This window comes from Branchiostoma belcheri, unplaced genomic scaffold, assembly GCF_001625305.1.
Source record: "Branchiostoma belcheri isolate BF01 breed outbred unplaced genomic scaffold, Haploidv18h27 scaffold47, whole genome shotgun sequence".
Classification (NCBI taxonomy): domain Eukaryota; kingdom Metazoa; phylum Chordata; class Leptocardii; order Amphioxiformes; family Branchiostomatidae; genus Branchiostoma; species Branchiostoma belcheri.
Window position 1 is genome coordinate 2208222 of NW_017804098.1, and position 12741 is coordinate 2220962.

The 12741-nt window shown below is 39.7% G+C and overlaps 1 protein-coding gene across 1 annotated transcript in view; it reads left to right on the forward strand.

Annotated features, from left to right (window-relative positions):
• Positions 1-16: 16 nt before the first annotated feature.
• Positions 17-12741, forward strand: part of LOC109479138 (prokineticin receptor 1-like) — a 19891-nt gene continuing 7166 nt past the window's right edge. The window contains exon 1 of the mRNA XM_019781006.1: positions 17-352. Within this exon, the coding sequence (XP_019636565.1) occupies positions 141-352 (212 nt within the window). The 5' untranslated portion in view covers positions 17-140. The remainder of the gene's footprint in view (positions 353-12741) is intronic.

The window sequence follows — 12741 nt, forward strand, 5'->3', positions numbered from 1 at the left end:
CTCGTGAGCCCCTTGAGCATGAGGAATCCGGTGAGCCGCTTGGCGTGAAATAATTCCTCGCACTAGTGTATGTTCTAACCATATGCGTCTGCGGCGTAGGCAACCTCCTATTGCTCATAGTTATCGCCGCGTATAAGAAAATGCGGACGATCACCAACGCGCTGATCGCAAACCTGGCTTTCTCCGACTTCATAGTCGCTGTGGTTTGCATGCCGCTGATAATGGACTACTACATAGTCCGCCCTGACCGCTACTGGACATATAGCGACACCACATGCACAGTCATCAACTACCTGCGGATGGCATCTCTGTACGTGTCCACCAACTCTCTTCTGGTCATCGCGATTGATCGGTGAGTAAAAGCAACCCTATTTACCAGCTATTAACGAATGCGACGATACGATTTGAAAATGGAAAATGAGCATCTTTTGTTTACAACAAAAAAGAGAGTTGAACTCTTTAGTATGATACAATCAGCGTTTCCCTACTTTATCAGTAAATAATGCGGACAAATTCATATTTCTGATGAGTTTAGACAAACCTCTGATCATTAAAAACATATCTATTTTTACATCCTCACCATAACCAAGAAGCGAGGAGAAGCCGAATTCACTTACCAGACTATAGTACTAGTGTTGGGTCGGGTGTGTATTCATGTATGTTAAAACTGTCTTTTGTTATGACCCGAACCTTACCCAGAGGGTATACATGTACAACAAATGTCTTCATGATTCATTGACACCTTTATACACTGTATTTTATATAATTACGTGCATCTTACAGGTAGTTGATGAAATCTAACAGCGTAGAATTGTGTCATCTATATAGATGCGGTCGCTTCTACTTTACAAATAACTCTTAAAAGAAGTGACGATCAGTGTCAAGCTACAAGAAATATATGATCCAAACCGGGTAGTGCATGCTGGTCAGCTAAAGGTATCCATGGCTGTGTCTTATCGGCATATTTCAATAGCAAATGTGCCAATTTCTTATTACGTATCCTCTTACTGTAAGTGCTCTCAATTGGACGTCGCATTATATATTGTGTCAAAAGAAGAATATTCCCTTTATAAGCCTGTCGTTAGAAATGAACATTTTTTTGGTTTCAAGTTTTCAAGTTTTATTCATAAAAATCAGCCTTGCAGCAAGTGCACAAACAAGCTGAATAACACTGTTTTTTTTACAATTGTGTAGTAAATACAAATACAAATTAACATTACAACACGTATACTGACACACAAACAAACACATTACAAAGCCGCACATGGGCACTAAAGTAAAGTCCAGAGATCTCCTGAGAGTCTTACTGCAAAGACTCGTTGTACAGGCATATTACCTTGTGTAAGAAAGAGTTTTTCAGTCTTTTTGTACGGGCTGCTGGTACTGCAAGTGCAGTTACATTTCTTAATGTCCTCCCAGTGGCCGTTGTCCTGGCCGGTGGGACCAGGTCATGGAGGGGATGACCCTCGTCCAGCATGTTCTTAAGTAGCTTCACTGCCGACACCTCTCACCTTCGCCTTTGGTGAAGGTATGAGATCGTGGAACTCTTGATATACATGTATACCGTAGCTTTCTTGTCCAGTGATTGTCTGCGCTCTGCGAATATTAGTGGTGGAATATTACATGCCTCATTCATGAGTTCGCGAGAGATCGACGTTTTTTCCGAGAAAAGTAACAATTATAAAAGGCATCCGATGTAATTTCAGGGCGGCAAAATTAACATATTCTGTAAAAGGCAATCTGCATGATATTGACACATACTACCCCACATTAGCACATTTCTATTCAATACTTCATACCTTGGGCATTTTAAGCAGTGCAGAAACAAGCCCCAAGATGAGTTCTTTATTGGTGGTACCCAAAACATCAGCCCAGGATCTTACCAGTAACCGTTTTCCTGTCGCAATTTTCGGCATTTTTGCCCCGTAAATATCAATATATTTATAATATATATACTTTTGTTTTCACCTTGGCAAGATAAGACTGGAAAGATGACATTAAAAGTGGTTTTCAATCCCTAGAAACTGCAATAACACATCTATAAACATCAACAGTACAAGATTTACTTTCATTTGATGGTGTCCTCATTAGACGTCATTCCCGAATGAGCTAATTAGGAAGAACCAGAGCGTCTGGAAACATAAAACATAAGATATCTGCAAGAGACTGGTAAATCTCCAAGCGGTATAGTGCAAGTAAATATGTAAGAACATACAACTTCTTTCTAACTTTGCTTATGCAAGGATGTTATGAATCATTTTTCATTTATTTTTATTTATTTTATTTAACCAGAGTAGTACACTTAGGTCTAACTGACCTGTTTTTCAGGTATCCCAGGGGTTACATATATAAAATACACAATATACATGGGAAAATAAGAATACACAATAAGAAGATACATTACAATTTCAATTCAACATACATACCAATCGTAAAAACATATGCCACTCAAGTCCCACTCACAGAGAGTCTTTGAAAGATGTTAAAGTTGAGAGCTGTCTTTGCTCCCTGGAAAGTTGGTTCCACAGAACTGGGCCCTGGTACTGCATATACCCTTTGATTTGAAAGCGTTCGTATTTGAAGCTAGGGGATAAATCGCCAGGCCTAGGACCTCACGTGTATAAAGAGTGTGAGATGAAAGCACTGTGGCACATCAACTGTTGATCCACCCTTCAAATATGACCAGGGGACAGAGGTGCTTTTAAAATGCTCGAGGTGGAATACTCTAATAACAGACGTTCACGTAAACCTTCATTCAAAAGACTTCTATCCCGGAGTGTGTACGTAGGCGTATAACGCACTGGGTGTGCAAAGGCTAGGTGCAACAAATCGTTCTGTGTGATATAGCCAGCTGCCACCGTGCCGAGAGGCGGTTATACATGCTATACAGATACAGATGTTTGATTGGCATCGAATCCTTGACGCCAATTGGACACGCACTAAACAGTTTTTTTTTTAATTCTGATAGGTAAAATCCGAGCCCATTTTAATTTGCTTGTTATATTTCATGACGATTATGTCTAGATGGTGTACATCAGACAGTGTATATAATAACTTTATTTTGCAAAATCATGCCCGAAGGCTAATTGCTTTTACAATCAAGTATAATACTCATTGCAATACAGTAACAGGAGACAGGTATAAGGTTATTCAAATGCTGAAGTGCCGGACATCGTGATTATTTCAATTATAACATATTTTGATTACATATTTCACTATTGCTGATACTGGAGATAAATTTGTTTCAGAAACATGGTGCTATCTCATTTTTCTCTCTGGTAAGAGAATTCGTAAATCTGCCTTCTAGTCAATAAATTAGATAATGCTCTGGAAATAAAATTCATTAAAAACATTAATACAAGCGGTAATCACAGTTTCAGATTAGAAATACTATAAAACATACATAAACGGCTGTAGCTTGACTGATTTGCAGAGAACGTTCAGACAATTCGTGCATTGTGTTCAAAGTTACTTAAGATGAAGTGGAAAATACCCTTGAAATCTGGATCACGGCCAAGAGACTGACATAATGTGATAGATGGATCAAGTTTAGATGCGCCAAAACATGGTCTATCAATTAATGAAAACAATATCCTATTCATAGAATGACATATGCAATGAAAATTACATGAGGTGATTGCTCAATGTTCAACGCGTTTCCTATTAATGACTGAAAACAATTACCCAGTGATTGAATGATATAATATATAGATGCCAAATAATAATCATATTGCATTAAATGATAAATACGTCTGCGAACAATAGAATATGGATCTTGATTTGATTTTTATTTTATTTTATTAGTTTGCACATAAACAAAACAGACAATAATAATACAAAACAAGGATAAAACAGGTGCAGGAGGAGGGGAGAAGCATGGAATGCTTATACAAGGCCCTCCTCCTCTAAACTACACAAAATTAAATATAATCAATAAATGGAAACAATACAATAGAAGATGGAAATAATACAGTAAGGATAATCAAATAATGTACGGTATAAATTAATGACAATGAAATAAGGTAATGTAAGTTATAAGTACAGTGCAATAATGATAATGATAATAATTGGTATGAGTTAGAATAAGACAAAAACACTAAATGAAACTACTACAGGGGGCTAGGTTCATTTATCAGATGGTTTTTCAGAGCTAGTTTGAGTGAGAGAAGAGACAAGGTAGGATTCTTTAGGGCTGGAGTTAGTTCATTCCATAAGGTGACACCTTTGTATCTAATCGACATTTGGGCAAGAGAAGTTTTTACTAGGGGGATATGAAAATCGGAACGTTTGCGAGTTTGATAGTTGTGAATCTGAGAGCGAAAATTTAAAAAATCATCAAATGTATCAGGGAGTTTATGGTTTATATATTGGGCTACGAAAAGTACAAGTTGAAATTTGTTTATGTCATAAATGTTCAAAAATCTAAATCTTGACATCCTCACAGACGTTTTTATTATTCTCAGCAGTCTTGAGGGATAGATCTAACATTATCTTTGCTTTGCTCTGTCTAAGAAGTGTCTGGAAGACATGTGTAGTCGTGTCTCGTATTAAAACATAACCACGACACCGCAGACCCTGTCTGGTTTATCCAGCACATCTTAGCTCTTTGTAAGTCCCGCATTCCACTTGAAATCACAACACATATTGTACATGTTTAGTATACGTGTAATATGGGTGTGCACAGATTTTGTACGATAGAGCACAGAGGTGACGACGCTCTCACGGCGCTCTCTCCGCGACGAGAAATTGGCCAGAGCGCAGAGAGAGCGCCGAACTCCACGAAAAACGTGCTCAAGTGGAATCTCTACGGCGACCTCTTTGCGCTCTTTGCGCGACCAAAAACTCAAATGTCAGCAACGGTTTTGGGCGATCAACGAATTCATAGCTCACTCAACGAATTACGGAAATAGAGAACGAAATTTTGTACGTTTTCTGTTTTTCAAAGTCATTCTTGTACATTCTGCATCATATTTAGATTACAAAATATAGGGTGTAAGCCCCCCATATGACTAGTATGCTCTCACTGCGCTCTCATCGCGCTCTCATCGCGCTCTCATCGCGCTCTCATCGCGCTCTCATCGCGCTCTCATCGCGCTCTCTCATCGCGCTCTCATCGCGCTCTCATCGCGCTCTCATCGCGCTCTCTCATCGCGCTCTCATCGCGCTCTCATCGCGCTCTCATCGCGCTCTCATCGCGCTCTTATGGCGCTCTCATCGCGCTCTCATGGCGACATTGGTACTCTCTCCGCGCTCTGGCCAAATTCAGGTCGCAGTGAGAGCGCCGTCTAAGTGGAATGGGGTTATTAGTGGAATTCACGAATTCAAAGCTCACTGAAGAATTACGACGCTCTCACGGTGCTCATTGCTGCATCGCCGTACGTCCTCGGCGCTCTAATGGCAATGGTATGACCTGTTCCTTACCATCGCCGAGGTGACGGCGCTCATGGCGCTCTCATCGCGCTTACATAGCGACCTTGGCGCTCTTTCCGCGCTCTGGCCAATTTCAGGTCGCAGAGAGAGCGCCGTGAGAGCGCCGTCTAAGTGGAACTGGGGTATAAACAGTCTGGGAAAGGTGACACGGGTCTGTGCACATGACACGCTTTTTTCCCAATTGACGTCTTATTTGTAAATGATAATGAAAAGCAAACTGCCCAAAACCATTTATGAAAGCCATTGGTAAATTTCAAATCAGAGCAACACCCCTGACAAAGTCATTGTAAATATGAGTATGTCAAAACGCAATAAGATACAAAAACATACGAGGAAACACATTGCCTAAGGCGGTGTTTCATTAATACTCCTAACCTTTCAAGAGGTCCCACGCTTCCATTTCAAAGCCAGTGATGTTTAGTATATGTAATATGGGTGTGCACAGATTTTGTACGATAGAAGACAAAAAATCCCAACACAACTATCTATGGGATAGTACAAGGAAGGATTTAAAACTATTACGCACGACAAGTTCTATAAGCATAGGAGCATTCAGACAGCTTCCACCATCTTTCATCTTGTGCTAATATCTTATTAGTTCCCCCACTCATAAGTCGTAAACGGCAGATGTAGAGTATGGCCACAAAATTTTCAGAGGATAGTGTACTAGTAAACACAATAATTTTTCTGTCGGGACCTCCAAATGTTTTTTGCCCAAACGAAAACTTTAAAAAATGATTCCCAGATGAGCAGGAAAAAATCTTCCAGAAAACGCTCCCCAGTCGACATGTGATGATGTTGCACTTAAGTATAAATGTAGTGTCAATGACGTACCACGCAACCGATTACTCGAAATATTGTCAACGAACAAGTCAATAATAGAATATTGGCTGACAAATGTGACCCTTAAGGGCAAAGTAGGAGATTTTTCCAAAACAGACGATAATTTGAATGATTCTGCTCATTACATTGACCCAGTTGTACCTGGGGTTTATAGTTACATTACTCGTATCATAATAACGTAAGTGTCCCTTTATTGTCATATAGCCAGAAGACATCGACCAATCAGAAAGCTCCATTTCACATCGGTTATCTGGCGGTAACATCAAAAGTGGTCGGTTATTAGAATAACCGACCACTTTTTGGACCGTACCATTATACAGAGGACAGGACACCTATGGTGGTGTTAAGCCTTCTAGTATTTATCTATTGAATAACGCATTGTACTTTTTTTTAATAATGCATTTTAGATTATAACACATACATGTATGTCCAGTGTAAAAAAGAAACCTCGATTAAAAAAAGCCTAAAAACACGCCAAAAATAAATCAAAACCAAAACCTCTGCCTGGAGAGTAAGGAATAAGTATTCATTGGCACTGGCATTATTTTGGCGCACGTGCACATGTCAGTATTGCCATGTACACGTGAGCATTGTAAGCATTATCCATGGGCTTATAAAGGATTTAAGGTGGGTCTTCTGGTGTTCTAGTGAAATGAGTGGGGCATCTAATCTGAAGATAATCTATCCTTTATTATAAAATAGATTCATGGAAGATCAGGAAAATTACCTCCCTCTTTAAAAGCAAAGTGTGTAAGTCGGGCACTTACTTTCTGAGGCCCTTGCTTTCATTTTGTTCTAACCGTTTCAGTGGTAACGTACTACGAGCAAATGATGAGCATGCTTACTTAATGATTGCAGTGGATCTCATCCCAATAGAAATTCAAAGCGTAGGGCGAATAAGGTGCTTACAAATTCACCCCATTCATCATCCATATTTCAACGTCTGTCGGAACAATTCATAAGTTTCAGTAGCGACAACAGATTATGGATGAAATATAAAATTAATGTACATCTTAATAATGGAATTCCTGCGTCAACTGCCTTTAGAAGCGAAAAGCTTAACCTGTACATACAATGTAGTAGCTCATTATTGTAGTACATGTATATCCGTACAAAGGTATCTCTGTAATTTTTATTTCTGCTTTATACATGACCTGTACTTAGCTTGTAAGAGCATTAACGTACAATAAAGCTTTTTCATTCATTCTAAAAAGACGCAGTGATGAATTATCGTGTTATAAGTCAACTGACACGTTAACAATCATTCATCTAATACATCTGCATTTTTTTCAATATAACCTGCTTTTAATTGACATTATTTTCATACCTGTATACGACTTTTCCCGTCAGAATGAAAACCAAATGGGTCCCAAAACGCCTGTCAAATACATACTAATCTCCATTCTGTGCAAGTCGCTACACCGCTAAATCCCTGTCTGCTCGTCACCGCACAAGGCAAATATTCTTTTGACATAAAACCTATATGTCTACGGAATGTCATTTCATGGTCTGTGATCGCTCAGTCAGAGAACTAGAGATGGTCAAGGAAGATACACAGTAGAGCTTACGGGGGTTTCATTAGGCTGCACTCCAAGACCTGTGTGACGTACTTCACTGTAAAAAAAATACAAGTTCTACAAAGAACCCATTGAGTTTTTAAGCCCACTATAAATCCAAGAGTTCATTTTTGGAAAAAGCGCTAGTACGTGCGCTTTTTGGCTATATAAGCTTCACACAAGGTTCTGTAATGATAGAGGGAGCTGTGTCGCAAAGGAAGTTACGTCTCTTTAACAAGATCATCGACAATGTGACAAGGGTTTAAAAAATGTCCTCTCGAACGGCAAGCCAAGGTCGAGTGTTCCAGAAGGGCAGGAGTTTCTATTGGTTATAAACTAGCTGCAAGTAAAACTGTGACTTAGCGGGGTATTATGGGGATCGCGATTCAAGGATAAGGCTTTACTAGTGACTTATGAGAATCACCACTAAGTATCTGATACCAGCCAAGAAAAGAACAAGAAATCTCGTTTCCCGTCGGCTGAACAGACAATCACGTGACCCTCTGACCCTTCCTCCCTAACCCTCGTAAGGGTCATTCGTGGCTCAACCTTTCTCTGTACGGTCACATTCCCTCCCAACCCTCCCATGACTAACCCGAGAACACCTGGATTCTAGGACGTTAGTTATGTTTTCTCATCTCATACGACATCGCGCTACCTTAGTTCTTACTGACTTATCTAGACTCGTACATTTCGTCATAGCACTGTACGTTATCCTCAATGGTACCTGCGACATAGCGTACGTAATCAGTTGTTACATAACCTTCATGTTGTCTCTTCTCTGCAAGATACCTGCCTTGCTAGCGTTCCCAGTCACATTGTGGCCATTTGCTGTACTCAGTATGTTGTGTAGTTGTAACCTCTGATATACTCCAGAATTGTGTTATTGTCGTATTTTCAACCACGTTACTTACGAAGGTCAGTAGTTATTCAGGTGTACCTGTAACGCATCATTTGCTTAGCCAGGATGTTTTCAACCTTGTTCACGCAGATGAGCTTTGAACTTCGCCGGTTAGAAGTTACTTACAAGTCAGGATGCGTTAAACATCCGCTGGACAGAGCCTTGGTTTAACCGACCAGCCCGACTTTGGCTAAACAATTGGCAACCAGGGTAAAATAGGTCGCCAGCTCGCAGCACATGACTTGTTGTTGTTGTATTAGGCTCCTGTATAAGTATGTACATGCTATGAGAGCTACAATGTGTAGAGAGTAATGGTGATACTGAGTTAAGGAGCCAATTGCAATAAATGCCCGACCGTACTGAGGTGACGGTGAGCTCACTACCCTAATTGTGTGTGTTTGTCTGTGAAATAGACGGGAAACATAGTTCTCTTCGGAGCTTGCGAAGAAGAGAAACAGTCATGCCTTTAAATATCAGAGTTATCAACCAAGAATTGTGGTATTAAAAAAATCGTATTTCCCCAGAACTATCGTCGACTGGGACTCGTTGCCACCAAGGCATCATCACTAGAAAGCTTCAAACAACTCTTGAAATCAATGTGCAAAGATTGAGTGTAACAAGTCGTTCGGAGTGATGTAGCTAGCTGCCGCCGCGCCGCGTGCCTGCGAAGCTGGTGTGTTACGCCGAAGGGCGGTTATACCGGCTATACAGATACAGATACAGATATTTGATCTAAAATGTAATTCCAGATGACACTGGTGGGTTATCCAGTGGGCGGGAAAGCCCTTACATTATACAGGTAAGCCCTTCGTTGAAACGCTACAAGAGCCACTTTGATTAAGTGAGCATTACCCCGTGCGTCTACAAGGGGTCAAACCCCAGAGTTTTTCTCCGGATGTGTGCCTTTATCCTCGAATTAGTATTGCGGGATCGATTTCCTATCTTCGCTAGAATCATAATCTCGACATGATAAGTCAACAGTAATATTTTAATGGTACATGTGTATTAATGTGACTTTCTCGGGTTATTTTCGACCGTAAGGAACTTGTTTGCAACTAAGTGTGTTCAAATTGCGTGTTAATTCATCACAGCGCATCTGTACAAGTTATTTATATCTCTATGCATAAAGAGTTCTAACCTGCTGAGGGCTACTCCAACTCCCTGTCACACATCAATAATTACTCCACTGACTTCACATATAAAGACAGGCTGTCTACTTGCTCACTATTACCTTTGTCATACAGACGCGAAATACTTGATTTGGTTTTAATTTTCAAATGTTTCTCAGGTTTTTACGATATAGATATTGACAATTTCCTAATCTTTCCACATCCCTACTTGAGAGCACATAATCTGGCCAAGAAAATGCCATACAACGACTTTTAAGCACTCTTTTTTCTTAAGAATTGTACACATAGGGAATGCCCTTCCAACTGAAATCAGACGCCTCAGGCTAACTCCAAATTCATCAGAAAAACGTTTTAAACAAGCCGTATCCAAACACTACCTACATCTACTGTCCACCCGTTTCGACGTTTACAATATTAGTACTTGGTATAACTGTTAACGAACTTACTCATCCATTATATTTCTCCGTTCTTCATCCACTATTGTCATTATCATTATTAGTATTATCATTATTATTATTATTATTGTTACTCTTATATTTTGTATATTCATGTTTTTATTATTTATTATTTGTTTGGAGGAGTCAGCCTTGTTAAAGGATTCTATCCTGTTGCTGACTCCTCTCAGTTTCCTAATAGATAAGAACAACCAGGCGACCAGGTTTAGCTGCTGTTCGGTCGCAGTCTGACCAGATTGAGACCTTTAGACCATCTCTCGGATTGAATGGAGTGGGGTCGTGTGGCGTACCGTGTGGCGTCCTCGGCTCGGAACCAAGAGGTCCGGGGTTCAAACCCCACCTTGTCACCGATGTTGTGCCCTTGAGAAAGGCATTTACACGGCTTTCCTCACTTCACCCAGGTGAAAATGACTACCTAGCTTCGGTTAGGGCCGTCCCTCGGTTAGGACGTTAAATGGAGGTCCCGCGTTTGGGAGAGCCACAACCCACGCGTTAAAGAACCCACCACACTTATCGAAAAGAGTTGGGACATTCCCGGTGTGAGTGGTTACAGTCTGGTCTCAGGTTTGACATCTTTGCAGAGGTGGTAGTCACCTGTTATGTCAATCATTCCACAAATGTGGTGAATTTTCATAAATAGATAAATTTGAGTCACATTTTACTGCCAATCACGCCCCGCCTACTCCTAAATACTTGTTTGTTTGTTTGTTTATTTGCACAACAGCATTAAAATTATACATAATAAATTAATGATAATAAAACAGGTGCAGGAGGAGGGAAAAAAGCTTATTTACCTTATGCTAAGCTTCTCCTCTATACTAACCAAAACTAAACATAATTGAATTGAAATAATACATACATACATAAGGAATTGTTATCGAAATAATTCAAACCTGGGCAACATGATACAATAACAATAATAAAACAGTATTATAAATAAATTGAGATGAAATGAAATTGATATGAAACTAGAGGTCGGAGATCTCATGTCTTCGTCAGAGGTACATCGTTCTAGAGAAATTAACATGCGTATTCTTCACTCTTTTTAATAATCAATTTGGTCTAAAGAACAAAAGAATCTCTGTACTATTTTTATGGTACAGAAAACCCTGAAACGGTTTGCCGCAGATTATACAGATGCGTCGTCACCCGTGTTAGCCCCCCCCCCCCTACGTTATTTGAGTTTGGACTGTTACTGGAAAAAAAACGTTCAAGACATTCTTACTGTGTTGAAAGTGTCACGACAGCGCCGCAAAATATAATAAGAGAAGATGTTGTAAAGGAAAGAATCAGAACAGGGTGACTACTGCTGTTTTGTTAATTTGTCTTTATGACAAATAGAAGACTTGTTTCTTGTGTTCTTTGTGTCCTAACATTTGTACTTCTACAGTTTAGTATATTCCAAATCTAGGCATCTGTTTTTCGGCCCTTCGTGTTTTTATTGCGCGCTTGCCTTAAATTTAAGGTAATTAGATTTAAGGTCTCCAGTGGACGCCATCCATAGCAATTACTTGGTGTGGCCGTAGAAAATAACCTGACATATGTCCAACCTATCCTCCCCCTGCTGAAGTTATAGTACAATCCCTCAATGTAACGTCATTTGATCCCATCCCATTATGGGGTTCCCCGGCTATATCCAGCTGTTGGCTGTCTCCAAGCAGATGTAGGTGGGGATTTCTAAACACAAAAGGTCCTATTACGGGGACATAACGACCTCCACGACTCTCATCTTTGAACTCAATCTTGGAGACCACCACAGTAACATGCCTATCAAATTTCATTAACTTCCATCCACACATACAAAAGTTATCCTGCTCACAAGAAAAATTAACAAAATGCCCCCTGTAGTCACAACGAAACCCCCACGAAGCTCAGTAATGAACTTAACCTTGGTCCCGACAATAGTAAGCACCACACCAAGAATTATAATCAACATTTTACAAATACTTGAGTTATCTTGCTAACAAGCCACAAACACAAAAGGTGCACTAACGTGACGCACAGACCCCCACGAAGCCGAAACTTGTACTTGACTTCGACCTCAACAGCGGTAACCTGCCTGCCAAAAATCATGGACGTCGAATCATGCCTTCCAGAGGTATATCGCAAAATCCGCAGTTCCCCACACTCCGGCGAGACAATTTCATAGTCCTTCTGACGAAGACAATAATGCATACATACATTCATACATACATACATACATAAGAAAATACTATTAGTTATATTATCAGTTATCATGATCAGTTATGAGTTGAGTTATTATGATCATTATTATTTTGATCTGTTATTATTATATTATATATTATTATTATATTATCATGATCATTTATTATTATTTCATCATTATGATTATTATTATTAGGTAATGGGATGGTTCGCTACATTGTATATTGTATGTTTATTGATGAATAAAAAAGGTCAAAAAA